The 24,765-nt window shown below is 61.8% G+C and overlaps 1 protein-coding gene across 3 annotated transcripts; it reads left to right on the top strand.

Moving 5' to 3' along the window:
- The first annotated feature begins 118 nt into the window (after positions 1–118).
- Positions 119–24,557, top strand: SMAD9 (SMAD family member 9). 3 transcript variants are annotated; one of them, XM_045838869.1, is made up of 7 exons: positions 119–275; positions 8,605–8,667; positions 9,712–10,321; positions 13,127–13,384; positions 16,629–16,844; positions 18,293–18,549; positions 20,428–24,557. In XM_045838869.1, the coding sequence occupies exons 3-7, from the start codon at positions 9,910–9,912 to the stop codon at positions 20,569–20,571; spliced, it is 1,287 nt and encodes a 428-aa protein (XP_045694825.1). In that variant the 5' UTR covers positions 119–275; positions 8,605–8,667; positions 9,712–9,909; the 3' UTR covers positions 20,572–24,557. The 3 variants fall into 3 exon arrangements, with proteins under 3 accessions (XP_045694825.1, XP_045694823.1, XP_045694824.1); XM_045838867.1 differs by having other exon boundaries at positions 16,629–16,850; XM_045838868.1 differs by lacking the exon at positions 8,605–8,667 and having other exon boundaries at positions 121–275; positions 16,629–16,850.
- The last annotated feature ends 208 nt before the right edge of the window (positions 24,558–24,765 follow it).

Here is a 24,765-nt window from a genome sequence, read left to right as displayed (position 1 = left end):
CCGGCGCGGGCTCCCCCGGAGACCGGCGCGCGGCGGGCGGGGCGGGCAGGGAGCTGGGCTGCTGGCGGCCTTCCAGGTCGGCGCACTAATGCGGGCGCGGAGGCTCGGCGGCTCCAGTCTGACTGACGCCGGCTGGGGCCGCTGATCCGGTCCCCGCCGCCCCGGGCGCGCGCAGCCAGGCCGGGAGTGCACGGCGCGGAGCGGGCTGCGGGGACCCACCGCAGGGCGGGGGACCGCCGGACGGGGCGGGGGGGATTAGCGCCACTCGGGGACAGGTAAGCGGTGCGCGGTGCGCGGTGCGCGCGGGGCGTGCGCGCGTGTGTGCGTGCGCGGCTAAGTTTCCCACCGCGGGGAAGTCTCCGGGGCTGGTGGTGGGTGGCTCGGCTCTTTGTGCTTTCCATCTCCGACTTCTCGGCGCGCCTGTTTGGGGGGCGGGGGGCTGGGAGTCGGGGGGCAAGGGGCCGGAGGGGGCCGCTCCGGGGAGTGGCGCGCGCCCTCCCCGAGGCCGCAGCCCGGCTGCGGGCACCTGGGACCTGTCAGAGGAGGCGCGTCGAGCAGCGGGGAGGTGGGGGGGGGGCGAGGGCGGGCCGTGCGGGGCTGGGGCCCAGGGTGCGGGCAGGGACGTGCTCTGGCTCTCGGCTCCCCGCCCCGGGCGCCGCCGAGACCCAGACTCCGGCTGAGTAACCGAGCGCCGCGGCTAAAGGGGGCGGGGGCGGGGGGCTGCAGTGGGACACCGGGGAGGGGGCCGACCGCGCCCCAGCCGGCCCGAGGCGTTAGGGTTCGGCTTACCGCCGCGGCGCGGGGGGAGGACGGGGCGTTGGGAGCGCTGTTCGGCGTCTCCGGGCGAGCGCCGGGGCCGCCTCGGGAGCTGGATGTTTGTCTTTTCCTGCGCCTGCCATTCGGTGCCAGCGCCGGCGGAGGGGCGGGGGCGAGCGGGGAGCGGGCGCAGGAGACTCGGCGACGCCGGCTTTGAGACGGAAGGAGGGGCGCAGGGAAGGGTTTCTTTGGAGGGCCGGTCGCTGACGAGTCTCCCCGCTGCGGCGCCCGCCGCCCCTGCCTCCCGGGGGGACGGGAAAGGGTCGTGGAGAAACACCCCGTTGCCGAGTTCCCGGGCGGGAGCTGGCGCTCCTGAGAAGTGACCTGCGAACGGTGTGAAATCCAGCTTCGGAATAAACTTGCGTGTGGACTCTTTACCCAGCAATTCACAAGTCAGATGCACGCACACCCTCAGGGCACTGCGGTTTGCTGCTTTTTCTCTCTCTTTTCTTCAGTTTTTATTTATTGATGTTAGAGAGAGACAAGAAGGAAGAGAGAGAAACATCGACTTGTGGTTCCACTTACTGGTGCGTTCATTGGTTGTCTGCGCCCTGATGGGGGATCGAACCTGCGGTCTTGGCGTGCCCGCCGTGCTCCAGCCAGCCAACCGAGCCACCCGGCCAGGGGCCCGTGGGCTTGCTTTCCCGGCATCCTGCCTTCCGGCCCCGTGTCAGCGCCCTGCCTGACTTCCGGGGCGATCTTTGGGAAGCGGGGTTCAGTGGGAATAATGGAGGGTAACCGGGAACCCACAGGCATCTACCAACGCCGCCTCCTGGGTCATGACCTGTGCTCGAAGGACCCCCTGGGTGGCTGAGGGGGGGGGCAGGCTTACCCCCTGCCTTAGGGCTCCTGGGGGGGCGGGAGGGCCTGCCGCAGGGTGTTTACATTTCAAAAATAGTGATCTGTATTTACGGAGGAAGTAACAGGACAGCCCAGACACATTCCCCGAACTCCAGGCGGTGGACGAGTCACTCCCCCAGTCTCTGTGCCCGCGGGAGCCGGGGAGCAGGGCTTTGGAGCCCTTTCCAGCCCGCGGCTCTACATCCGAGGACACTGCAGATGAGGAGGTGATGTCATCGTTTATAAATAAGGGGCATGTTCACTGTAATGTGACAGAGGCTTCAAATAATGAAAACAGCTTCCAGCGGTCCTAGCCGCCTTCCCTGAGGGCAGGGAAGCCGTCTTCTGCAGACAGACAGCCCCGGCCTCCCTCTGGGGGGGGGGGCCGCCACCCCCTGCCCTCCTGCTCGACTGGCTGCCTTTGTCGGGGTGCCCCCGCCCCCGGCGTGGGTTTCCAGCGGGGCTCCGGGGGGTGCCAACAGCTCCTGGAGCAGAGCGAGCTCGTTTTCTAGGTCAGCACAGCGCTGACTGCAAGTCCAAGCTGTACACAAATTCCAGGGGAGCCCTGGGTGCCTGACAACGCTCACACACTCGCCATCAGTATTTTCACATTGGCCTGAGCTGCTCGACTTTTCTTCAAATCTTCTTTTCCCCTTCAGTGCCCAGTTCACGAGTGACCGGCAATCACGCAGAGAAGTCAGCTCCTGTGACTCGGACTGGCCCCTGGCCAGGAGGGGCAGGGGAGCCGTTTGGGTTTTAGGGGAGCCGCGCCAAGGGCGTCTGCTGGTGGGTAAACAACCGGTAACCTCGTGTATCCGTCCTCACCGCGCATCGGGGGGAGGAGAAAAAGGTCAGTCAGGAAGTTATTTCATCAATATGGAAACATTTCCCTTCAGTTTCACAGATAGTTTTCCTTCTGGTTAGTGAGCGTGCACTTCCTCTGCCTGAGTGGAGAGCGAGTGTCCAGTACGTGGTCACTGTGGCCCTTCGGCTGCTGACCAGCTCACATAGGGCGAAAAACAAAAAACCAGCAATTCCATCACATTCTGTCTTCATACGTCTGAAATGGCACTGACCCACAACATGTATTCTGACTTAAGGGAAGATAAAGGTTACGGAAAACAAGGAAGGTGTTTTGTTTTGTTTTGTTTTGTTTAATTTGCAAAATGCACCGCATGCAGTTGCACAGCCCCGTGAGGCTCGGTGCAGATTTTCTGTGTGTCGCCGGCATGGTGGTGAGTGGGGGCTCTGGAGCCGGGCGGGCGGTGTCCAGCAGGAAACGGTGGATGGTGCAGTGAAAGCATGAAGCTCTTCAAATAGTTACAATTTTATAGTTCCAGGCTGTTGGGCTTCCGGTCCCTTGGTTACCTCCCTTGGTTACCGTTGCTGGTGAGTGGAAAGATTAGTCTAAGGCAGATCAAAAGCCCACAGTAAACTTCCCAGCCCGTCTGTGGTTTTCCCCCTAGCCTAGTCCATGCCATGAGGAAGGGGCTTAACGATAGAAACAACTATCGCTGGGCCATGAGCTGACCTTTTGAAGTGTCTCTGTAAGCCCGGTCTCTCCGGAAACACGTGCTAACGAAGGTCGTTGAGGTTTCCAGGTCTTTGCTAGCACTCGGAGCCGCCCCGCCCACGAAAGGTGCCGTTCCTCTAGCAGGCCCACCCACGCTGGCCTCCCACCCAGCTGCCCTGAGCAGCTGGCCCTGCCCGCCCTGCCGCCGGCCTCAGGCTGACCCCGGGGCCTCCGCGGGCCTGTCTGCCCACTGCTCCCGCGTCTGATGCTGCGAAGTGGGAACTTAACCCCGCCCCCCGCCCCCCCCCCCACACCCCGCTCTCGGCAGGCCTGCACCCTCACTCACCTGTGCTCGCACCAGGGCCTGAAAGCCTTGCTCCCCCCGCCCCCCCCACCAGGTCCCCTCACCGGATCCTCAGACTCAGTCTCCCCCTCGTGGGGTCTGACCCTGGGCAGGTGCGGCCCTCACAGGCCTCTCTCCGGTGACCCCGGCCCGGGCCTGCCCCCCGGGAGGGGCGGTGACTCCTGGCACTTTCCACTCTCGCCACGCCAGGTCCCGGAATGAGTTGCTCGCGTGCTGATTTCCCCCCGTCTCTGCAGTGGGGGGAGGGGCCGCCACGTCCCCGCCGTCCTGTCACTCCCTCCCGGTCCGCAGGTGCTCATTCCGCGCCCCCCCCCCCCCGCCGTGGAACCCGCGGTCCACTCGGAGATGGAATCCGAAGGGGTTTCCCGTGGGACGGGTCCTGATGCCCGTTTCTCAGGGAGCGGGTGTGGAGCCGGAGCTGAGGGCTCCTCCCGAGGCCGTGGGGTCTCCTCCCGAGGCCCCTGCCCACCCGCAGCCCCGCAGAAGCCGACCCCACGTTTCGTGTGCAAGTCTCCCGGCCTGCCCGCAGGGAAGGGGCAGCCTGGCCGGCCGAGCGGTGGGGCAGGGGGCTGCGGCCGGGGTTCTTCTCGGCCTCGGCGCGGGGCGCAGGCTCGCTTCTGCGCCCGGGGGTCGTGGCGGCTGAAACCCGCCCACCCCGAATGCCCACCGCCAGGCAGCGAGGACCTCGGGCCTCGGGCCTCGCGCCCCCTGCCGCAGCCGCAGCCGCAGCCGCAGCCGCAGCCGGGCGCCCCTCCCTCGGGCCGAGGTCTGCCCTCTGCTCTGGCGCGCCCCCTGGCGGCCGGCCAGACGCAGACTCGCCCCGTGGGCGGGGGAGGGGGGTGTTGCCTGTCCCGCGTCTGTGCGTTGTTGTTGTTGTGTTTGAAGAGCACTGACTAGATGTTTGATGATTTCTTTTTGCTGGTTCAAATTTTTTTTTAATTTTTATTGAGTTTATTGAGGTGACACTGGTTAATAAATTATATAGGTTTCAGGGGTGCAGTGCTATCACACATCATCTGTGTATTGTGTTGTGTGTTCACCCCAAAGTCCAGTCCCCTCCCCCCACCATCTGTCCCCCCTTCCCCTCGCCTCCCTCCCCCTCCCCCTTCCCCTCTGGAATCACCGCGCTGTTGCCTGTGTCTTCAGATTTTCTTTTTTTTTTTTTGCCTAATCCCTTCCCCTTTTTCACCCAAACCCCCCCACCTCCCCTCTGACACCTGCCAGTCTGATCCCTGCGTCGGTGAGTCTGTTTCCGCCCATCGTGTCCACGAGATCCCACGTGCGAGTGAGATCGCGCGGTACTGGTCTCTCTCCGACTGGCTTATGCCACTGAGCATCATGCTCCCCAGGCCCGTCCGTGCCGTCGAGAGTAGTAAGACTCCCTTCTTTTTGACAGCCGAGTAGTACTCCACCGAGTACACGTCCCACCGCTGTTTTGTCCGCTCATCTGCCGCTGGGCACGCGGGCTGCTCGCGGAGGTTGCCGGCTGTGAACAGCGCCCCCGTGGACGCAGGGTGCGTATTCTTTCCTCCCACGTCCCGGGCTTCTCGGGCCCCCTTCCCAGCAGAGGGATTGCTGGGCCACGAGGCCGTCCCTTTTTAACTTTCTGATCCGTTTTTACGAAATGCAGGGATTGTGAGCTGGGCAGGGCAGGGGACGGGCCTGGGAACGTGGGTCGGGCTGGCTCCCGAAAGCCTCGGAGGGGGTTGTCGGAGCGCCTGTGGGCCGCGCCCGGGGGCTCCGGCAGACGCGCGGGCGTCTCCCGGGCAGAGCTGGGTGGAGGGGGCGGGGCCCGCCTGCCGCCGCGGCCGGGATCCTCGCGTCTCGGCGGAACCCACCGCGTAGCAACGCGTTTCTGAACATAACGCAGGGGAGGACCCGCAGACTGCGTGGGCGTCCTTCCCGTGGGGGGGCACCGGACGACGTCTCTGGCTCTCTCTGCATTTATCTCGCTGTTTTCTCCGCGAGGACTCGCGCCCGGAGCCCCGGCGTCTGGCCGGACGAGGAAGGAGAGCGGGTGTCCTCCGGCAGCGGCGAGGGTTCCAGGCGCCCAGGCAGGTGGGGGCGGGGGTGGGGCGGGGCCCAGAGCAGACGCCGCGTGGCCGGGCCAGGGGTGGCCGTGGGAGGGGCCGCCTGTCGGAGTTCAGAGGGACCTCACGGGCTGGCCAGGGAATCCGTCACACCCAGAACGCCGCCCCCCCGTGGAAATGACCTGCAGTTTCCTCTGGACGACACAGACGTGAGCCCGACCTGTCCTTCAGGGGACCGACAGTGAGTGCCGCGCCGAGTGGTTGTTACCGATGAGACGGGCGACCCTGGAGAGACAGTGACGTGGGACGTGGGGATGCGCTGGAAGCTAAAAGGGTTTTGTGCCTCGAGCCGTTTCCTTTCCCTTGTGGACGCGTTTGTCTCGCTCCCTCCCTCTCCGCTGATAGAACTGCGGCGTCCTTAGAAGTCGGATCAGATGCTTCTCCAAGACACAGGTCTGTGTACACAAGCGCGCCCCCAGGCTCACTGGTTAATCGTGAGCTCGCACACGGCGGAGTCGCTGTTCGCCAGCAGTGGCGGCAGGCGGGTGCCTGGCTGTGCTTTCTGTGGGGTGGGGGGGCACCTTCCTTCTGCCGTCAGGACCGAACTTCAGTGCACCGTGCACTTTTAGTTACTTTCAAAACGTTGTATTGATTGTGTGTTCAGGTCTTGACATGTTGTGAATTTGGGGGGATGAAATAATTGCTCTAGAAAGGGGAACTTGTCAATTCGGGGGGCTTACAGAAATTGTTCATTCAACCGCGACTCACTCTGGCCCCGGGGACCACACAAAACCAAGCGGGAGGACCAAGTCCAGGCGTCCCAGCTGCCACCCGGCCGGATCGGGCGCGAGGTCAGGAAAGCAAACTTCTGAGTGGTCATCGCCCAAGACTGTGGCGATTCTTTGTGCAAAAAAGAAACTGCAATCTGCACTGGAGTTCTCTCTGTGTTTCCTGGGTCGAACCCCGTTTTCACTGTGTGGGAAGTTTGGGAGTTAGGACGGCCCCGAGTGGGGTGCCGGACCGTGGACAGAGGGGGGCTGGAAGGCGTTCGGGGAACGGAGGGTCTCGCAGTGGGGACAGGTGGTGCCGAGGCCGGGGGTGCACTGCTGTGTTGGAAGGAACAGTCCCCCATCCCCTGCTCCCCCTCAGCCTCCCCTGCTCCCGTTTCCCTCCTGCGGGAAGCCCCCCCCACCCCCAGAGGCTGCTGAGAGCACCTGTAGTGACGCGCCTGTTCCCCGTCTGGCAACTCCCCCCAGCACCTACCCCCGTGCCTGGCTCACCACGGATTCTCGACGAATTTAGTCTCTTCCTTCCGCCGGCCCCCTTCTGCTCCCCAGAGATGGACAGGTCCGTGTTTTGTGGGGTGAGGCGGAAGGGAGCGTTGGGCACTTGGATTTTAATCTGTAGGCAGAGAGCGCAATTAAATGTTAACCCGTGGTCAAGGGGAAATAGTAAAGAGTCTGAGCAGGAGACTCACATAATCGAAGGGTGTTTGAAACAGAGTGGAGACAGCCCTGGCCGGGTGGCTCAGTGGGTTGGGCGTCGTCACGCGAAGTGACAGGTTGTGAGTTCGATTCCCGGTCGGGGCACATGCCCAGGATCGGGGTTCCGTCCCAGGTCGGGGTGCAACCGGTGGATGTTTTTCTCCCTCTCTTTCTCCCTCCCTTCCCCCTCTCTAAAAATAAACACAATCTTTTTTGAGAGGGCGAGGAGAAGGCACACTGAACTAGGATGAGGCTTCAGAGCGGCCACACTCACCCGGCGAGCCGGAGGTTGACACCCTGACACCCACGTCCGCGCTGCTGCTGCCGCACGGGCGTCTGTGCCCGTGAAGACCCCGCGCTGCCCGGACAGCATCACACAGGGAACCCGTGACCCCCCTCCCCCGGGTGCCTCCCTCCCCCCGGCAGCCTTCGGCTCTCAGCCTCGCACACGCACACACACACACACACACACGCACGCGCACACACCCCTGACCGCAAACACGGCCCACACACCAGTTTCTAACAGCCATCTCAAACGCTGCCTCTCTCCCGGGAGCACCCGCAGGCATCCCTGGGCATGTGGGTGTTCTCCGTGACCTCGCCGCCCAGACACGTGGTTACACGCGTGGGGGGAGGGGTGCGTGTCCAGTCCGGCCCCTGGAAGGGACGTGCGGAGTCCCAGCCGCCTCTCGCAGGGGTCGCAGGGGCCGCAGGGCAGGCGCCCGGCTGAATGCTCAGGGCGTCCCGAAGCGACAGCTGACGGCGTTTCGGACGCGGCCGGTGCCCCTCGCGGGCGCGGCGTGGACCGGGCATCTGGGCCGCCCGTGGCCGGCGGAAGGAGCTGGCGACTCGGGCCAGCAAACGACACACACCGGGGAGTGCGTGCGCTGCGAGAGGCACCCGTCCCCGCGGGTCCCCAGCAGCTGCGAGGGGCCAGCCGTCCCTGCCGCGCCTGCGGCCACGGGGAGGGGCTTCCGGCCCGCCCTGGGTGGGGGGTGCGGAGGGCACAGGAGGAGGGGCCGGGAGAGGCCGAGAAGGCAAGGGGCGGCCGGGCCGAGCAGAGCCTGGTTTGGATGGATGTTTCTCTCTCTCTCCCCCGACCTTGCTCTCTGAGATCAAAATAATAATAATAATCTTTCCAGAGATACTTGCACGTTTCCCTTTTTCTCAGTGTATAAGCAAATGTTATTTTTAGAAGAGGATGTCCTTCCATGCCCCCCGATACCACTGTCAGAGAACCGGCCTGCCTCGCTGAGTCAGCGCTGGGCGGAGGGCGCAAGCCGCCGGCCAGCGGGCTGCCGGGGTCCGGGCTCCCCTCGGAGAGCGGGGCTGCGGAGGGGGCTGACCTGGGCCTTCGGCTGCCAGCCGGTGCTCGGGAACCCGGGGTGCACACGCCACCGGGCTGCTCAGCCGGGGCGCCGGCCTCTCCTCCCTCCGACCGCCCAATGAAAAGCGACAGCAGCCCACGGGACAGGAGCTGTCGGTGTGAATGAACCAAAGTGACACCTTGTGTGTGTGTGGGTGTCAGATTGGCCAAAAAAAAATCTATTTTTTCAGTGTGCCGCAGAACGTCAGTGACAGGTGGACGTGGGCCACGCGAGGACAGAGATTTTTTAAAAGGTGTGTTTAGTTTAACATTTTTATAAAAAACTTTCCTCTAGCCCTGGCCGGGTGGCTCAGCTGGTTGGTACGTCTTCCCGTACACCAGAGGGTTGTGGGTTCGATCCCCCGTCAGGGCACGTGCCTCGGTGTTCGACCCCGCCGAGGGGGACGGAAGGCAGTGAGTCTGTGTTTCTGTCTCTCTCTCTCTCTTTCTGTTCCTTTCTCTCTATAAATATGTCCTCGGGTAAAGATTAACAAAAAGTTTCTTCTACCACCAAGCTAAGCTAAAGATTTATGCCAGAACTTACTCATAACAAACCCGTGTGAAAGTAAGCAGAAGTCGGGGCGCTGCGGGAATCCCGCCGGCCCCGCCCCGAGACTCCTGCTGGCGGCGCCGGCCCCGCGCTCCGGCCGCTGCATCCCGGGCGCCTGTCTCGGTCAGACAAGCAGAGCTTGGATGCGGCGACCGGCTCCGCTTCGTAAATTCACGGTTGTTAAGCCACAGCATCAACCTTTCCAAATAAAACCCAGAGCGAGTCAAACTGCCAAGCGAAGAAGGGTAACTTTCCAGTCCTCACGCCCCTTCTCTCCTCGGTCTGCCTCGGCGCGGGGCGCCCAGCGGCGGCCGCAGATGCAGCCCGGTGATGGAGGGTGTGCCTTACGTTTATCATTGCATTTTAAAAAAATTGTATATTTATTCTTACATGTTTTTTAAGATTTTATTTATTTATTTTCAGAGAGGGAAGGGAAGGAGATAGAGAGAAACATCCGTGTGCGTTTGCTGGGGGCCGTGGCCTGCAACCCAGGCATGTGCCCTGACTGGGAATCGAACCTGCGACACTTCGGTTCGCAGCCCGCGCTCAATCCACTGAGCTGCGCCAGCCAGGGCTTATTATTGCATTTTTATTTATTGATCTGTCGTCCCACTCATTCACGCACTCACTCATGGGCTGACTTTCAAATCCGAAACACCTGAAGAATGTTCTCTCCCTCCTGTGCACCTCCAACCTCTGCTGAAGATGACCCTGAGGAAGCTAACGTCAGTCCTGTCTTGGGTTTCAGAGCTAGCCAGCCCGCTCCGGGGCTCAGGAGAAGGTGCACCCGCTGCCCAGCCTGAGCCGGTCCCCGCCGGTCCCCGAGGACGAGGAAGACCCGGGACGCCCATGGAGGGTCACTTGCGGCCTCCGGCCCCGAGGCCCTGCCGGCCGTGAGGGGCGCCCGCCCGGTCCCCGAGTGCCCGGTGCCCGCCCGCCGCCCCCGATGCACCCCGGCACGCCCATCAGCTCCCTCTTCTCCTTCACCAGCCCGGCCGTGAAGCGGCTGCTGGGCTGGAAGCAGGGCGATGAGGAGGAGAAGTGGGCGGAGAAGGCGGTGGACGCGCTGGTGAAGAAGCTGAAGAAGAAGAAGGGGGCCATGGACGAGCTGGAGCGCGCCCTCAGCTGCCCGGGGCAGCCCAGCAGGTGCGTGACCATCCCGCGCTCCCTGGACGGGCGGCTGCAGGTGTCCCACCGCAAGGGCCTGCCGCACGTCATCTACTGCCGCGTGTGGCGCTGGCCCGACCTGCAGTCGCACCACGAGCTGAAGGCGCTCGAGTGCTGCGAGTTCCCCTTCGGCTCCAAGCAGAAGGAGGTGTGCATCAACCCCTACCACTACCGCCGCGTGGAGACGCCCGGTGAGTCGTCGCCGGGACCTGCGGGCGGGGTGGGGGGGGGGCAGGGGGGGGGAGAGGAGCTGGGGAGGGGCGGGGGCATGCCAGGCCCGGGAGGAGGGGGGCACCGGTGGAGGGCAGGAGGCAGGGAAGACCTGAGGGCTGGCAGTGAGCCCCGGGGAGGGGCGTGTCCATCCAGAGACGGTTCTGTCCAGGTGGCCAGGCCGAGGTGGGACCAGGGCTCCTCAGCCTGGGACTGGCGCCCTTATTAACTTGAGAGGCCGCTTGGGGGGCACAGTGAGGATGCAGCGAGAGGACAGGGCCCTCGCCAGGTTCAGCCTGACCTTGGACTTCGGCTCCAGTCCTGCGAGGCATTCGTGTCCATGGCTGACAAGCCGTCTCTGTGTTGTGGCAGCCCTCGTGGACGATGACGGCTGTGTTTGGGGGGAAAGTGTTTAAGTGTGGGATCGGCGCGGGTCTAGCGTGGCCCCGACGGTCTGGCCAAGTGGGGGGACGATAGGATCAGCCTTCTGGGCAAATAGCCCCCCGGCCCTTGGTTTCCCCCTGACGCTAAGAGCACAGCATCCAGCTGTCGGTCTCCAGAAAGGAAGACACAGTCCTTCTGTTCTGGGGTGCGGCCGTTCTGCGCCCAAGGGGGTCGGGGCGAGGGGCTCCGCCCTCCGCGGTCCTCGCCCGGCGGGCTGCGGGCTGGGAGGCATTCTGCAGGTCCCCCCCGGGACGAGGAAGTCCCCGAGGTGACCCAGGCCGGCTCCGTCCAGTGCTCCCTGGAACTCTGCTCGCATCCTGACGGAGACGCAGACACGGCCTGGCGGAGAAGCACTCTGTGGTTCGCGCTCCGAGCCCCACACTGTCAGACGATTCACGGGCAGGTCCTCTGCTCCTCCCTGCGGAGTCCTGGGGCACCCCGCAGGAGGAAATGCGGGGGCTTCTGGCCCGGGTCACGTTTGCGTGGTGAAGGACGGCGTCCACTGTGTGGTGTCAGAGGCGGTGGGCAGGAGCAGGGCCTCTCACGGGGAGGAGTCGGGGGTCTCCGTCATGCTCGCCGGGCCGGTTTGGTCCCCAAGGTCCCGGTCACCGGGCTGACCTGAGGGCACTTCCCTCGCGCAGGCCTGACAGTCACTGCCCACTGAGAACGGGACGCATGCACCCCGGCAGGTGAGGGGCTGGCTTTGCGGTCGGTGCCCTTGTCCCCCTTGACCTGGAGACCTTGACTTGTTACGGGAGTTTTTAACAGACACTTGCGGGCGGTAAGCCGCCGAGAGTGTGGTTAAAAAGTGGGGGTCACCCCGTCCACCTCCGGGGGCGGCCTCTTTAGTCATTCCTGCTTAGTTCTTCCTCTCCTCCCCTCTGGTGTTACCACGACGTACAGAAATAACCCCAGGGATACGCTGATACGTCCGTCCCCAAATTTATCTCCTTCAGGTAATTTCATCCACTCACTAACAACGTAGGAGGTGAGGGTTCGGCTGATTTATGTTGCACCCTCCCCTCCATCCTTAATGTTTATGTTTTGGTTTATAGTTTATGGGTTTTTTCGGGGGGGGGGTGGCAATTCTGTTGGTCCGCATTGTGGAATGGGGGGGAGAATTATTTTTCCTTGGGGAGCCCTGCCCACGCCGTCCAGCCCCCCCGCCCCTGCACTGGGGAGGGGGCAGCCTCAGTCAGTCCGACTCTCGGGTCTCCGGAGGTGACTTGGAGGGCCCCCCCCCGGCTTTCAGGGTGCTCCGCCTTGTCCAGATGTTTGACGTGCGGGGGGTGGGACCAGGTCTGCGTCTCTGTTCACTTTCGCGGGGCTGTGCGCTCGGCTTCTTCCGCGTCCGACAGGGATGGATCCCGGGTCTGGGAAACGCCCCGCCCCGCGGCTGCGTCTCTGACCGGTGCTCCCTGTGTCCGCCCCCCCCCCCGCCCCTGCGCCCTTCTCTGTCTGCACTGGCCCTGCCGGGCGCGGGTCAGACCTCAGGGGCCCTCGCGGAATCCCTTCTCCCCGCCGGCCCTTGTGGCTCCGGGTGGCGCTCGCCCTCGAGGATGGCGTGCACTCCTCGGTTCCCGCGTGGAATCGGGGTCAAGGAAACTCTCGCTCTTTTTAAAGCGCGTGCGGAACCCCGCAGGGACGCGCGGAGCGAGCAGGCTTTGTCTATAAGTTCCCTGCGGCTGGTCACCTTCCCTCCCCCACCTCTGTCCGCGCTCGCTGCGTGTCTTTTACCGGAGTACCTGTCCGTGGCCCGCCAGTCCCTCTGGCAGGACGGGGGGAGTTTTTGTGCTTCTCAGATCAGGCGAGATCGGGCGCCTTCAGCGTGGATTGGCCTCGGGAGAATTTTTTCACTTCACTCGCGCTATGGAGCCCCACACCTGGATGGGCCATCTAGATAATTCCACGTGTTACCTGGGCGGGGGGCGGGGGGACATTTTAGACTCACTTATGCTGTTACCGCAAGCAGTAGAACCCTGTTTGGGCTTTCAGAAAAGCCCTTTCGTGGCGGAGGCAAAGGGAGGCAGGAAGGACTAACTCGGCGGCGGCAGGCGACAGCGCCGCGCTGATTTCTGTGGTCGCAGGAGTTCGAGTTTCCGTGTGCCGCGCGGCCGGCGCACGGTTCTCTGCCGACCTGTGTGCTCGTCGTCGAGCCCCGCCTACCATCCAGGCCTCGCGGGGACAAACCCCCGGGCCGGCGCGAGGCGCAGGAGCCCACCCTGCGGGCGGAGCGGGGACTGCAGGCGACAGCTCCCCGGGCGCGCCCGCGGGGCGGGGCGCAGCGCCGCCCTCCGCCCCTAACGCGCCCCGCCCCCCCCCCGCCCCCGTCTCTCCCGCAGTGCTGCCGCCGGTGCTGGTGCCGCGACACAGCGAGTACAACGCGCAGCTGAGCCTGCTGGCCAAGTTCCGCAGCGCCTCCCTGCACAGCGAGCCCCTGCTGCCGCACAACGCCACCTACCCCGACTCCTTCCAGCAGCCGCCCTGCGCCGCGGGCCGGCCCTCGCCCGGGCCGCCGTTCCCGCCGTCGCCGTGCGCCGCCGGCTTCCCGCAGTCCCCCGGGAGCCCCTCGGAGCCCGGCAGCCCCTACCCGCACTCAGGTCAGTGCCCGCGCGCGCACGCGGCAGCCCCCGGGGCCAGTGGGCTCAGCAGATGTTTGCGGGGTGGGAAGAGCCCGGGGAGGGGAGGACACGCAGCGAGCGCCCTGCGGCAGGGCGCGGGGGAGCGCACCTACGAACGGGTGTAAGTCCGACAGTGACGGGGCGATGCCAGCAGCCTCCCCAGTGTGAGAAGGCGCCACCCCAGCCCACGCGCGTGCCCACGGTACAAATGTGTGTGGGGGCCTGTCGTGATCCGCCTCCTTCCTCCCTTCGTATGTTCATTTATTTCACAGATACTTACTGAGCTCAAACTGTTCGCGAGCATCGCCCTAGGGTGCGGAAGGAAAGTTAAAGAGTTAATAAAAACCGTCCCCATTTTCACAGAATTCAGAGCCTGTGGGAAGGCAGAGAGGGAGTCGACCCACGTCCCCTCTGAGTGATTTAGCTCTTCCCCCTGCCCCCCGCCCACCATGGTCACCCACTTATGTCACATCTGCTGTTCCAGCGGTCACCCTGTGTCACGTGACTGTGTGTCCCCATCCGCTGTCGGCCCTGGTGTCTCCCGTGTGCCGAGCAGAGAGCCCAACCCGCTCCTTAGTGGGCGGCACGGGCGTCCTGAACCCGGGGAGGAGCTGGGGCGACAGACACAGAGCTGAGGGGAGGCAGCAAGGAACAGCGGGGCCCCAGGTCGGGTGCCGACCTGTACACTCCAACGGCTGTGGGTCGGACCAGGAACCTGCATTTGTAACAAGTTCGCTGGTGGTTTTTAAAAGAAGATTTTATTCATTTATTTTTAGAGAGAGGGAAAGGGAGGGAGAGAGAGAGGGAAAGGGAGGGAGAGAGAGAGGGAGAGAAACATCAATGTGTGGTTGCCTCTCACACGCCCCCTACTGGGGACCTGGCCTGCAACCCAGGCCTGTGCCGTGACTGGGAATTGAACCAGCGACCTTGCAGTTCGCAGGCACGCACTCAGTCCACTGAGCCACCCCAGCCAGGTGATCTCTGGCTCCCCTGAGTGTGAGAGCTACTTGAATGGACAGTCCAGCAAAGGCGGACTGCTTGCAGTTTTCAGGCCGTGGGCCTGTTCCACTCCCGCGGGGAGGCCGCCCTGCGCCGTCGCTGGGAAGGTGCACAGAGGGGCCAGCTGTTCTGAGCTCCTCGCTGGGGGGTTTCCCTCTGCCTCGGGGGGCTCTGTCATGGGGGGTGTTGATTTCCGATAAGATATTAATGTCACCATTTTCCTAACGACGACCGCTGTCCTGTCATGCAGCCGCTATCTGGGGGGCGGCACCCCCTCAGCGTGCCTGGGACTGGGGTCCGCCTCGGGGTTCTGCTGGCCGGAGTTCGGGGGGCGGGTGTGCGCCGTCTCAGAGACGGGACAGCACCGTGGCCCTTGCGCCCCCACGGCAGCGGAGGGCCTGGGAAGGAAGCTCGTCTCAGAGAAGGGGCGGCCTCCTCTGCTCTGACAGCCGGGCAGCAGACTCGCCTGCTGTGGGGACACGTGGGGACGATCATCCTGGGCGTGACAGCCTCCCGAAGCCACTTGAACTCAGTGATAACTCCTGAGCCGGAGGGAGAACTAGCCAGGGCTTCGGTGCGGCGTTAGGACAACCACCTGCCCTGCGGGGCACTCACGGTGTCACGTCCTAATGGCCGTATCGTGCGGCTGGTCTCTCCGGCGCGAGAACACTGTCCACGGAGCAGAGCGGTTGGACGGCCAGGAAGGCCAGGTCAGGCCGCCTCTGTACACTTGTCAGTTCGGCAGTTTTGTTTCCCTGCTTTCTTTCAGTGGACACGCCACCCCCGTCTTAGCACGTCACGGGAGCCCCGGGGACCCGGGGTGGCCGGCCCTAGATGCCACGGCCGGCGGCCACTCGGGGCCAGGAATGCCCAGCGGAGGTGGCTGTGCAGCTGCGGCGCTGTCCTCCAAGGCGGTCTCCTGTTCCCCCGGAATATAAGGCAAATCGGAACCGAATCAGAACCGGCTGGGCTGGCGCGCTTCGGCAGGTGTTTGGGGGGGCAGAGGGCGTGGGTTTGCACCTCGGCCCTGGCCCTCCCCAGCACCACACCGTGCCCCAGCGTCGTCTTCTCTCCCGGGGCATGGCAACGTTTTATTGTAGCCCGACATTTGGAGCCATAGTTCTCGATGTTTGTGGGCCTTTCAGAGGCTAGTGGTTTTGTGCCATTTCTGTTTTTACTATAGATTTATTTTTTCAGATTTTATTTATTTATTTTTAGAGAAAGGAGAAAGAGAGGGAGAGAAACATCAGTGTGTGGTTGCCTTTCATGCGCCCCCTACTGGGGACCTGGCCCGCAACCCAGGCCTGTGCCCTGACTGGGAATCGAACCCGTGGCCCTTTGGTTCGCAGACTGGCACTCAACCCACTAAGCCACGCCAGCTAGGGCCGTTTTTACTGCAGATTTGGAGTGGAATCTGAGAGGGTTGCGCTTAGAAGTCGGGGTACACAGAGCGTTTCCAAAATGTCATTTGTGCCTTACAGTAGACCAGAGAAATGTCACTCCACTTCCCGTTCACACGCAGCCCCTTGTGTGACGCAGATTTCCATCCCCTGCCTCTGGCGTGGGGCCCCGGGGTCTGCCCTCCTAACGGGCTCCGGGCGCTGCCGACCTGCTCGCGGTGCCGGAACCACACTGAGCTTACCCCCCACGGCCGGCATCCCTGAGTGGGTGCTTGTGCGAGCGCAGGACCTCCTGTGGGTCCGAGCACCCCAGTTCACCCGTTTCATAAACCTGCAGCATGAAGGAACACACTCGAGAACGAGAACGGCAAGGACGTTCCCAGAGAAGAAAGGCTATGCCGTCGGCAGAAAGGCAGAAACAGGGCGTGGGGGACGGAGAAAGAAGAACCCTGAGCGTCGCTGGGCGATGGAACTGAGACTTTGGGGTGAAAACGTCACGTTCCCGGATCTCCTAATGAAACACAGAGCAACCCCTAACACGTTTTTATGTCACGAGTACTTACGTGTCCCGGGAGCACACCAGAGTCAACGGGAGTCTGTGTTATTCAGGGGGACGTCATGTTTCCTCCTTAGGTAATTCAGAGTCCGGTCCGATGCTTCGGAGTGGGCTCTGTCACCTCCACACGCCCTCGGTGCGTCCCCAGCTGGTGCGAGAGCCGCGCCCCACCCGGGGGTGCACCCTGCACGCAGTGCGGGTACTGAGCTGTCTCTCACGGGTGGAGGCCAGGCCTGACTCGCCCTCCCCCTCCCCCCGCCCCCCGCAGACCTGCGGCCCGTCTGCTACGAGGAGCCGCAGCACTGGTGCTCGGTGGCCTACTACGAGCTGAACAGCCGCGTCGGGGAGACCTTCCAGGCCGCCTCGCGCAGCGTGCTGGTCGACGGCTTCACCGACCCGTCCAGCAGCCGGAGCCGCTTCTGCCTGGGGCTGCTGTCCAACGTGAACCGGAACTCCACCATCGAGAACACCCGGCGGCACATCGGCAAGGGTAACGGGGCCCCGAACCGGGTGCGGGGGCCGGGGACTGGGGCGCCGTCCTCTGAGGGGCGGGGGGCGGGGTTCGGGTGGGTGTGCGGAGGACGGAGGAGGTGACAGACAGGAACTCGGGACGACACTACTGACAAAAAGGACTGTGAGTTGTTTTCGAGTCACCCGGACGTGCGGCACAAGGTGACGCCCGAAGGAGAGGAGGGCCTCTGACTCCCTGCAGGAGGGAGAGGCGCCTCTGGAGGCCCAGGAGCTGGGGTTGCACGTCCTCACTCCCTCCCTCGCTGTGGCAGAGACTGGGGCGCCCCGCGCCCCGGCGTTGTTGCTGGGGGGCCCAGAAGTCCGTCAGGTTTCTTCCCTACGCCGGCTCTGGTAGCACTGAGTCGTCTTTGACGTCGTTTGACACAGTTTTGTTCTATTGCGTTGTGACAGCCGTCCTCTCGGCGTGCACTTAAAAAAACACTCATCAAAACGGGTGAATTTTTGTGTAGCCTTTTCAATACTGAAGATGGAAGAAGACACACATTTTCAGTATATTATGGTTTATTGTTTCAAGAAAGGTAAAAATGCAACTGAAATGCGGAAAGATTTTGCAGTGTATGGAGAAGGTGCTGTGACTGATCACACGTAGCATAAGTGGTTACTGACGTTTCTAGGTCCTGTTGGCATTTGGGCCAAATAATGCGTTGCCGCGGGGCTGTCTGATGCATCGGAAGATGTTTAGCAGCAGCCCTGGCCTCTGCCCACCAGAAGCCAATAGCCAGAGATAGCCGACATCCTCAAAATCAATAAAGTTACAGGTGAAGACGAAAACCATGTCTCTTAGTTCATGGAAAAACCCACACGGACTCTTCGGCCGGCCCTGCACAGCAGCCCATGGGCCGGGGCCTCCCTGGGGCCTGGCGGGGAAGCCCCCTCCCAGCGGACCTAAGCTGTTGTTTCTCTTGAAGCGGCTTGAATGTATACACTTTAGTGAACATTTCCCACGATATTCCCTGTGCCCGGTTTTAACTGTTTTATTTGTACGGGCGCCCGAAGGACCATTGCATGTTTTCCACATCCTGTGTCCACTCTGTGTCTAATATTCCGAGCTCCCCATCGGAGCGAGCGGGCAGGTGACGGACGGACAGGACAGGACAGACGAAGGGTGCCCGCAGGAGAGCCGACCTGCTGGCTCCTGGCCCCGACTGTAAGCGTGGGCTGCCACCCGCTGTTAAACAGACTCACGGGAAAAACGCAGGTGACCGTTACCACCGGCGGGCGTTTGGGTCACGCCCTTCCCCCTCTGTGAGCGAGGACAGCGAGGAAGCCAGCCTCAGGGCAGGCAGGCAGGCAGGCGGCGGCCTCTGTGAGGGCCGCAGGGGCCAGCGGGAGGGGGCGGCGCCGTGCCCGGGGCCGCCAGGGGGCGGGGGCGGGAGCGGGACGGCTGCTCTCGCCCGGCAGGCGTGCACCTGTACTACGTCGGGGGCGAGGTCTACGCCGAGTGCGTGAGCGACAGCAGCATCTTCGTGCAGAGCCGGAACTGCAACTACCAGCACGGCTTCCACCCGGCCACCGTCTGCAAGATCCCCAGCGGCTGCAGCCTCAAGATCTTCAACAACCAGCTCTTCGCCCAGCTGCTCGCCCAGTCGGTCCACCACGGCTTCGAGGTCGTCTACGAGCTGACCAAGATGTGCACCATCCGCATGAGCTTCGTGAAGGTGAGCGGCGCCCGCGGCCACGCGCGGGGTGGGGGGGGCCGTAGGACGGATAAAGGGACGTCTTCCAGTGGCGCAGCCCTGGGCCGGCCGGCGGGTGCAGGGGGGCGGTGGGGGCTTGTTGGAAGTTTGTTTCATCATTTTCAGGAAGGGCTCCCCTGTGGGGAGGATCTCTGGTTTGGCGATTATGGGAACATCCCTAAGCATGATATTTGGGGAGGAAAAACAACTTAAGGTACCATAGTTATCTGGCTTTTTTCATGCAGAAGATAAAGTGACAAGAATACTTTTTTTTTTAAAATTCTCACCTGTGCATATGTGTATCGATTTGAGAGAGAAAGAGAGAGAGAAAGAGAGGGGAACATTGATGTGAGGGAGAAACATCTGTCAGTTGCCTCCCATACATGTCTCCACTGGGGACCAAACCCGCAACCTCGGCTTGTGCCCTGACCGGGGCTCGAACCCACAACCCTTTGGTGTGTGAGACAGTGCTCCAACTAACTGGGCCGCAACTAACAAGATACCGCAGCAATAAGGACGTTGAACTTGACGAGGTGAGGCAGAGTGGGCTGAAGGACGTCAGTCGGAGTGCTGGGAGGGGTGGGTGGCGAGAGGGGGGTGAGTCGTAGGGCCTTCGGGGTGGAGCAGTGGGCGCCCAGGCGGGAAGGGCAAGCCCTGTGGGAGCACACCCAGGAATTTGTGGGAGCCTGGGGTGGTCGTGCCGGGGGCAGAAGGAGGCAGGGGCAGCTGAGCTCAGAGCAGCAGCAGGGACAGAATGCTTCGTCAGCCCTAGTGAGGGTTCTGGCTTTTACCCTAAAGAGAAGGGGCAGCCGCCCTGGCTGGTGGGGCTCAGTGGATTGAGCGCAGGCCTGAGAACCAAAGGGTTGCCAGTTCGATTCCCAGTCAGGGCACAGGCCTGGGTTGCGGGCCAGGTCCCCAGTAGGGGGCACTCGAGAGGCAACCACACATGGAATTTCCTCTCCCTCCTTTCTCCCTCCCTTCCCCTCTGTCTAAAAATAAATGAATACGATCTTTAAAGAGGGCGGGAGCCACCACAAGGATTCGAGTCTCGGGTTTTCAGGGTCTGACGTGGGCTTTGGGGGCTCGCTCTGGCCGCTGCGAGGGGGGGACAGCCAGCCTGCAGGCGGGAGTGGGAGACCAGTCAGGAGGCTGTGGCAACGCTCAGAGGAGGGGGCGGCGGCCGCGCCCGCTGGGAGAGGCAGGTGGGGTGGGACAGGGGCAGCCTCCCTCTGAGACGTGAGAAGGAGAGAGGAGTCCGCCTTCAGCCGCCTTCAGCCGAGCTGGAGGAGGTGCAGGTGGGTCCGGTTTGGGTACAAGGTTCAGAGTTCGGTTTCGGTGAGCGTGACTTCCAGGCGTCCGTCCCACAGCCGAGCAGAGACTCTGAGGGGGCAGCGAGAGGTGAGGTGAGTCGGGCCTCGGGAGGCCAGGCTGCAGTGGAGGTGGCGATGGCGGAGTCACCGGCGTGGGGACAGCAGTGACCTGCGTGCGCCTGGGCGGCTCACCGAGGGTTGGAGTTTAAACGGAGAAGAGATGGGGGGGTTGCAGGACGGGGATTGCAGGAGAGAAGGGGGGATCCTGGGAAGCTGTACCCAGAGGGTGAGCTGGTCTTGTGCGCCCGGGGAGGGACCGACCAGCTCGCTGGAAAACGCAGCTGGTCTGTGCTGAGCGCAGAAAGGCCAAGTTGCCCCGAAGGTCCAGGAAGGGGGCCTGTGGCTCCTCAGGTCCCGGGAGCTGCTCTGGGGGGCGGGGCGGGGGCGGGGCGGGGGCGGGGCGTCCGCCATGCCCAGCCTCCGCCTCCACGGGCGGGGGGGGGGCGGCGGGGCGTCCAGTCTGACCGCGCGCTCTCGCCTCGCCTCGCAGGGCTGGGGCGCCGAGTACCACCGCCAGGACGTCACGAGCACGCCCTGCTGGATCGAGATCCACCTGCACGGGCCGCTGCAGTGGCTGGACAAGGTGCTGACCCAGATGGGCTCCCCGCACAACCCCATCTCCTCCGTGTCGTAACAGTCGCCCCCACCCCGGTCCCGCGGAGCAGACGCCGCCGCAGGCCGCGGCTGGCAGGTGGCCGAGCACGCGTATCGATCCTGCGCACAACACGAACTGCTCACCGACTCTGTCACCGTCACCGTTGCTTTGGGGCTTGCTAGTTAACCGGACGCCAGCGCCGCGCGACAGGAAGGGAGGCGCTGCGAGCCTGGGAGACGCGGAGCTGCGTCTGTCTGCGGGCGGAAGCGGAGGGAGGCCGCCGGGTGCGGAGGGAGGCCGCCGGGTCCGCAGGGTGCGGGGTGTTTGCGGGGCGCGGGGCGGGAAGGGCGTGGTGTGTGGGCCGCCGGAGACGCGCCAAGACTGTGCGCGTAGCAGAGGCCAGGTCCCAGCAGCGCTGGAGCAAAGGACGCTTTCAGACAAAGCAAAGCAATCCAGCTCACGTAATTTAAATGACCTCACCTTTAGTGCTATCCGCGAGAAAAAAAAAATCAAGCTAATACAATCAATTAAGTAAGAGAAGCCGCATCAGCTTTATGTCTGAAGTCGAGATACTTACAGCTGGGCGATTGCGCTGATCTTAACGGTTCGTTTGAAACAGAGTTGAGCTGTGATCGGAAAAGAGAAACTGTGACGCGTACGGTACGCTGCCTCCTGACCCCCCGCTGCAAACGAGTACAACGGCAAGTCCAGTGTGGCAGGCCAGGAGGGAAAACAGCATGGAAGGAGGTCGGCTCCCAGACTGCAAGGCGAGACCCGCCTAGTCCCAGAGCCTGTGGCCGCGGTCCCCTCCCCCGTCGGCAAATGTTCACTGTTCACAGGTCACCGGATCCATGGCGAGGCCTCGGGAGAACACCGAGGCCCGCGGCTGGGGCCCCGTTTGTGAATTCTCTAACTCGCTGTCTCGGCAGGGCGGACTGTCTGCGGCTGGAGTCTGGCAGCCTCTGACAGAGCTGAAGTCTCGTACTGGGAAACACCTTCCCCAGGAGAGCGATAATAATTTTGTGACCTCTGTCATTGCTGGAGAACAGTGGTACTGAATAACGGGACATTTTTTAAAATGCACAGTAAAACCATGTTCTTGTTTGCCTTTGGAGCATAAAGAGGAAGGGTCCCCAAATGTCCAGGTACTCTCGTCTAGGTATATGTATTATAAGCTCCACCTACTAAACGTTGTATTGCTCGGAAAACTACTGCACACCCTCTTAAAAATGTATAATTTAAGAAAGGAAATTATACGCCTGTAACAGATGGTACTTCCGTGATTCAAGAGGTCTCTTCACTCACACGTTCTGTCCCAGCTCTTCCTGGCGACAGTGCCCGCCTCAGGTGCTTCTCGGCACCTCGCACTGCAGGTACAGAGGAGCGTGTGAGACAGACGGGTGAGCTGCCAGCGTCGCCTCTCTAACGACCAGTGTGCTCTACCAGGGGCTTTCCTGTGCGTGATAGGCGACACCGCATTTCCCAGGAAGACTGGGCGGCCTGTTTAGTGCCTAGAAATCCCCGCAGGTCACTGGTTCGTGTGCTGTGGGCGGCGCACCTGTGCGCCCCAGGTGCAGCGCCAGGGGCTGTGGCGTCTACTGTAAGCGAGGGACAGCCAGCCCTCTGGGGCTCGGGGTCTGACAGGGACCCTGTTTGTGTGGCCGTCTCCAGGTTCCAGAGCTTGCAAAGCAAAGCAAAGCACACCACCTTTCTGCAGCCTAAAGAATGCCACTGATTTCTCAGTCACCTCTGTTTGGAAACCGACTTCCCCCCTCTTCCGGGCACGCAGGTAAAGAGTGGAGGCTTCCTTGGATAAATGCTGCTTTTCTTCCGTGTCCCCAGCAGCTCTCCCCCTCCCCTTGCGTCTCTTTCCCAACAGCCTTCCACCCCCCTTTTCCTCGGGAGGGGCGAGAACGCGGGGACTCTCCCTCCCACGAGTGCGGTTCTGCAAGAGAGCCGCCGGTTCTCCTGGCGCCCGACCCGGAGCGCAAGCCCACTTTCCGGATCGAACCCCCCTCCGGCGTTCTCGCACCCCACGGAACTCGGCAGCGCTGGTGGCTCACAAGGGACGTTGTAAAACCTGTGACTCCCACGCAGCGTTGGGAGCCCAGGACAAAACGTCCCCGCACACCTGAGTCACCTGTTTGACAAATAGAGGACGGAAGCGGTACACGGGCCTGGCCAGCAGCCAGGGTCTCACCAGAAGCCCAGGTTCAGGTCTGCGTCAGGCCCGGAGGGGTTCAAGTTAAGGGAATGAATCCTTCAGTCGTCGTGACAAGGTCACGTTTCAGCCTTTTTGAATGATTATTTTTACTGGGAAAAGTTGTCGGACGCTGTAATGCACTGTTTGGTTTCAGACGTAGATACGGGCTCATTTGCATTCATTCCCTGAAGGAGACCATCCGGAAAAATGTCACCCCCTCCTTCCCCAGGGCAGCTGGCCTCGGGGACAGGCCGAGCCTAGAAGCGCCCCCGTGGCACGGAGCGTGCCCGGGGGACCGTGGCCCAGCGTGCAACCGGGAGTGACAATGTGGGGCCTGCTCACGAGACCAGAACGTTTACCCCGTGGTTCAGGCGTGGTTATTTTTTTTTCTTGTAAAAAAGAGAGAGATGTAAAAAGTGTTAGTTAGATGATACTGTAATACCTGCCAGTGCTTCGGAGCTACAAAGATGTCGCTGTTCAACACACTGACTTTGTTTTGACTCGATGTAAGTCAGAAAAAGCTGGGATACAACGTAGCATTTAGAATCCCGTTTCATTGTCTTCTCGGGACCGGAACACCTCACAGCCACACACGAGCATTTGATAAGTATCACCTGCTACAGTTTTCGTGCCTGCTGACTTTCATGCGTCCTGAACATTTGGTGTGTGTGTGTATCTAGTAAATAGAGCAAAATACAACATGCATTCCAAATCTCGTCTTTCCCGGTTAGGATGTAACAGCCGAACTGTACGGCAAGATCGGGCAACCCTGGCGTATGCCGAGGATCAGTTCAAATTCATGGTGAGTGGAACTGTGGTTCTTCCTTTGAGTCATGTTTCCGATTGTGACATCTAGGTATCGGCTGGCCCTCTGAGGCGCACTTGCACCGTCACCCGACCGTGTATAATAAAGAATACTGCACCTGCGCGTCTCGGCTCGTTTTCCCGGCAAACCTCGCAGTGGGGTGGAGACTTAGGAAGATCTTCAACCGCCTCGTTCTGAAAATAGAACGTCTTAAAAGTCCAATATGCGCTAGGTAATGGTTTTAAAAAAATTAAACATCTTGGGATGGCTGGCATTAAATGTGGAATTTGAAGACACCTGGCTGTTACTTCAGAGGGGGTGGCCATCGGTCGCAGCTCCCGCTCTGAGTGCTGGCAGATGCCAAGCGGCACTGCGGCGGGCGGGAAAGAACGCACCGCTTGGTTACCGTGAGCACCAAGTGTCGCTGCGTGTCGCCCGTGAGAAAGGGGCCAAAGAAGGCTAGTGCGGAAGAGCTAAGGAAATCCAGGAAGATCTCCAAAAATGTAAATTCTCCATTTCCTCTCTTTAAAATTTCCTTTTGGTCCTAAAATAAAGGAGGGAAAATGTAACTGTGTTGTGAAAACTTCGCCTTGGTATTCACTTGGTCAAGGTATTCCTTTAAAGAAAGAAAGAAATGGAGCCTTTTATTCAAAACAAGTATTTGGTGGGATTCCAGCGAATGAAAGATCCTCGGGCTCAGCTGGAGGCAGGCAGGGGTCCCGAGAGTCTGGGTTAGGGGTCAGGATTCGAAGAGCAGACTGCGCAGTTTGCTGTTGGCTGCGTCTCCCCCCGTTCGCGACCCCGTGCTTGCCTCTAGCATGTGGTGTCGACGTTCCAAACTCTAACAAGTACAGATTTTTAGTAGATCATGGCATAGACATAAAACAGCGGTTTTCCACCTTTTTCGTCTCATGGCACACGTAAGCTAATTATTAAACTTTTGCAGCACACCTCCCCAATTTTTGTTTGTTGATCTGACAATAAATAAATAAATAAATAAATAAATAAATAAGTAAATAAATGTATCATTTCGAGTCATTCATGCCAGGCGGCTACTGCTGTGTGTTTTTCACTGGGCAACCCAGTGACAACTCTTCCAGTCTAAGGGAAAAGAGGTCGGCGCCCTAGGGGTCAGGCGTTGCGGTCTGAGGGGCTCCCCGGGCGCACGGGTTGAAGAGCGTGGGCCTGAGGCACTGGTCTCCCGCGTGAGTCCGTGGGAGGGCAG

This window comes from Phyllostomus hastatus, unplaced genomic scaffold (genome assembly GCF_019186645.2).
Source record: "Phyllostomus hastatus isolate PE091 unplaced genomic scaffold, TTU_PhHast_1.1 phas_contig_29, whole genome shotgun sequence".
In the NCBI taxonomy this organism is placed as follows: domain Eukaryota; kingdom Metazoa; phylum Chordata; class Mammalia; order Chiroptera; family Phyllostomidae; genus Phyllostomus; species Phyllostomus hastatus.
Note: the sequence above shows the minus strand (reverse complement) of the source record. Positions and strands in the feature narration are given on the sequence as shown.

Coding starts and splice junctions, on each gene's coding strand:
- SMAD9 (XM_045838867.1), top strand. CDS start 9,910: ATGCACCCCGGCACGCCCATCAGCTCCCTCTTCTCCTTCACCAGCCCG. Junction 13,385..16,628: donor CAGCCCCTACCCGCACTCAG/GTCAGTGCCCGC, acceptor CGCCCCCCGCAG/ACCTGCGGCCCGTCTGCTAC. Junction 16,851..18,292: donor CCGGCGGCACATCGGCAAGG/GTAACGGGGCCC, acceptor CTCGCCCGGCAG/GCGTGCACCTGTACTACGTC.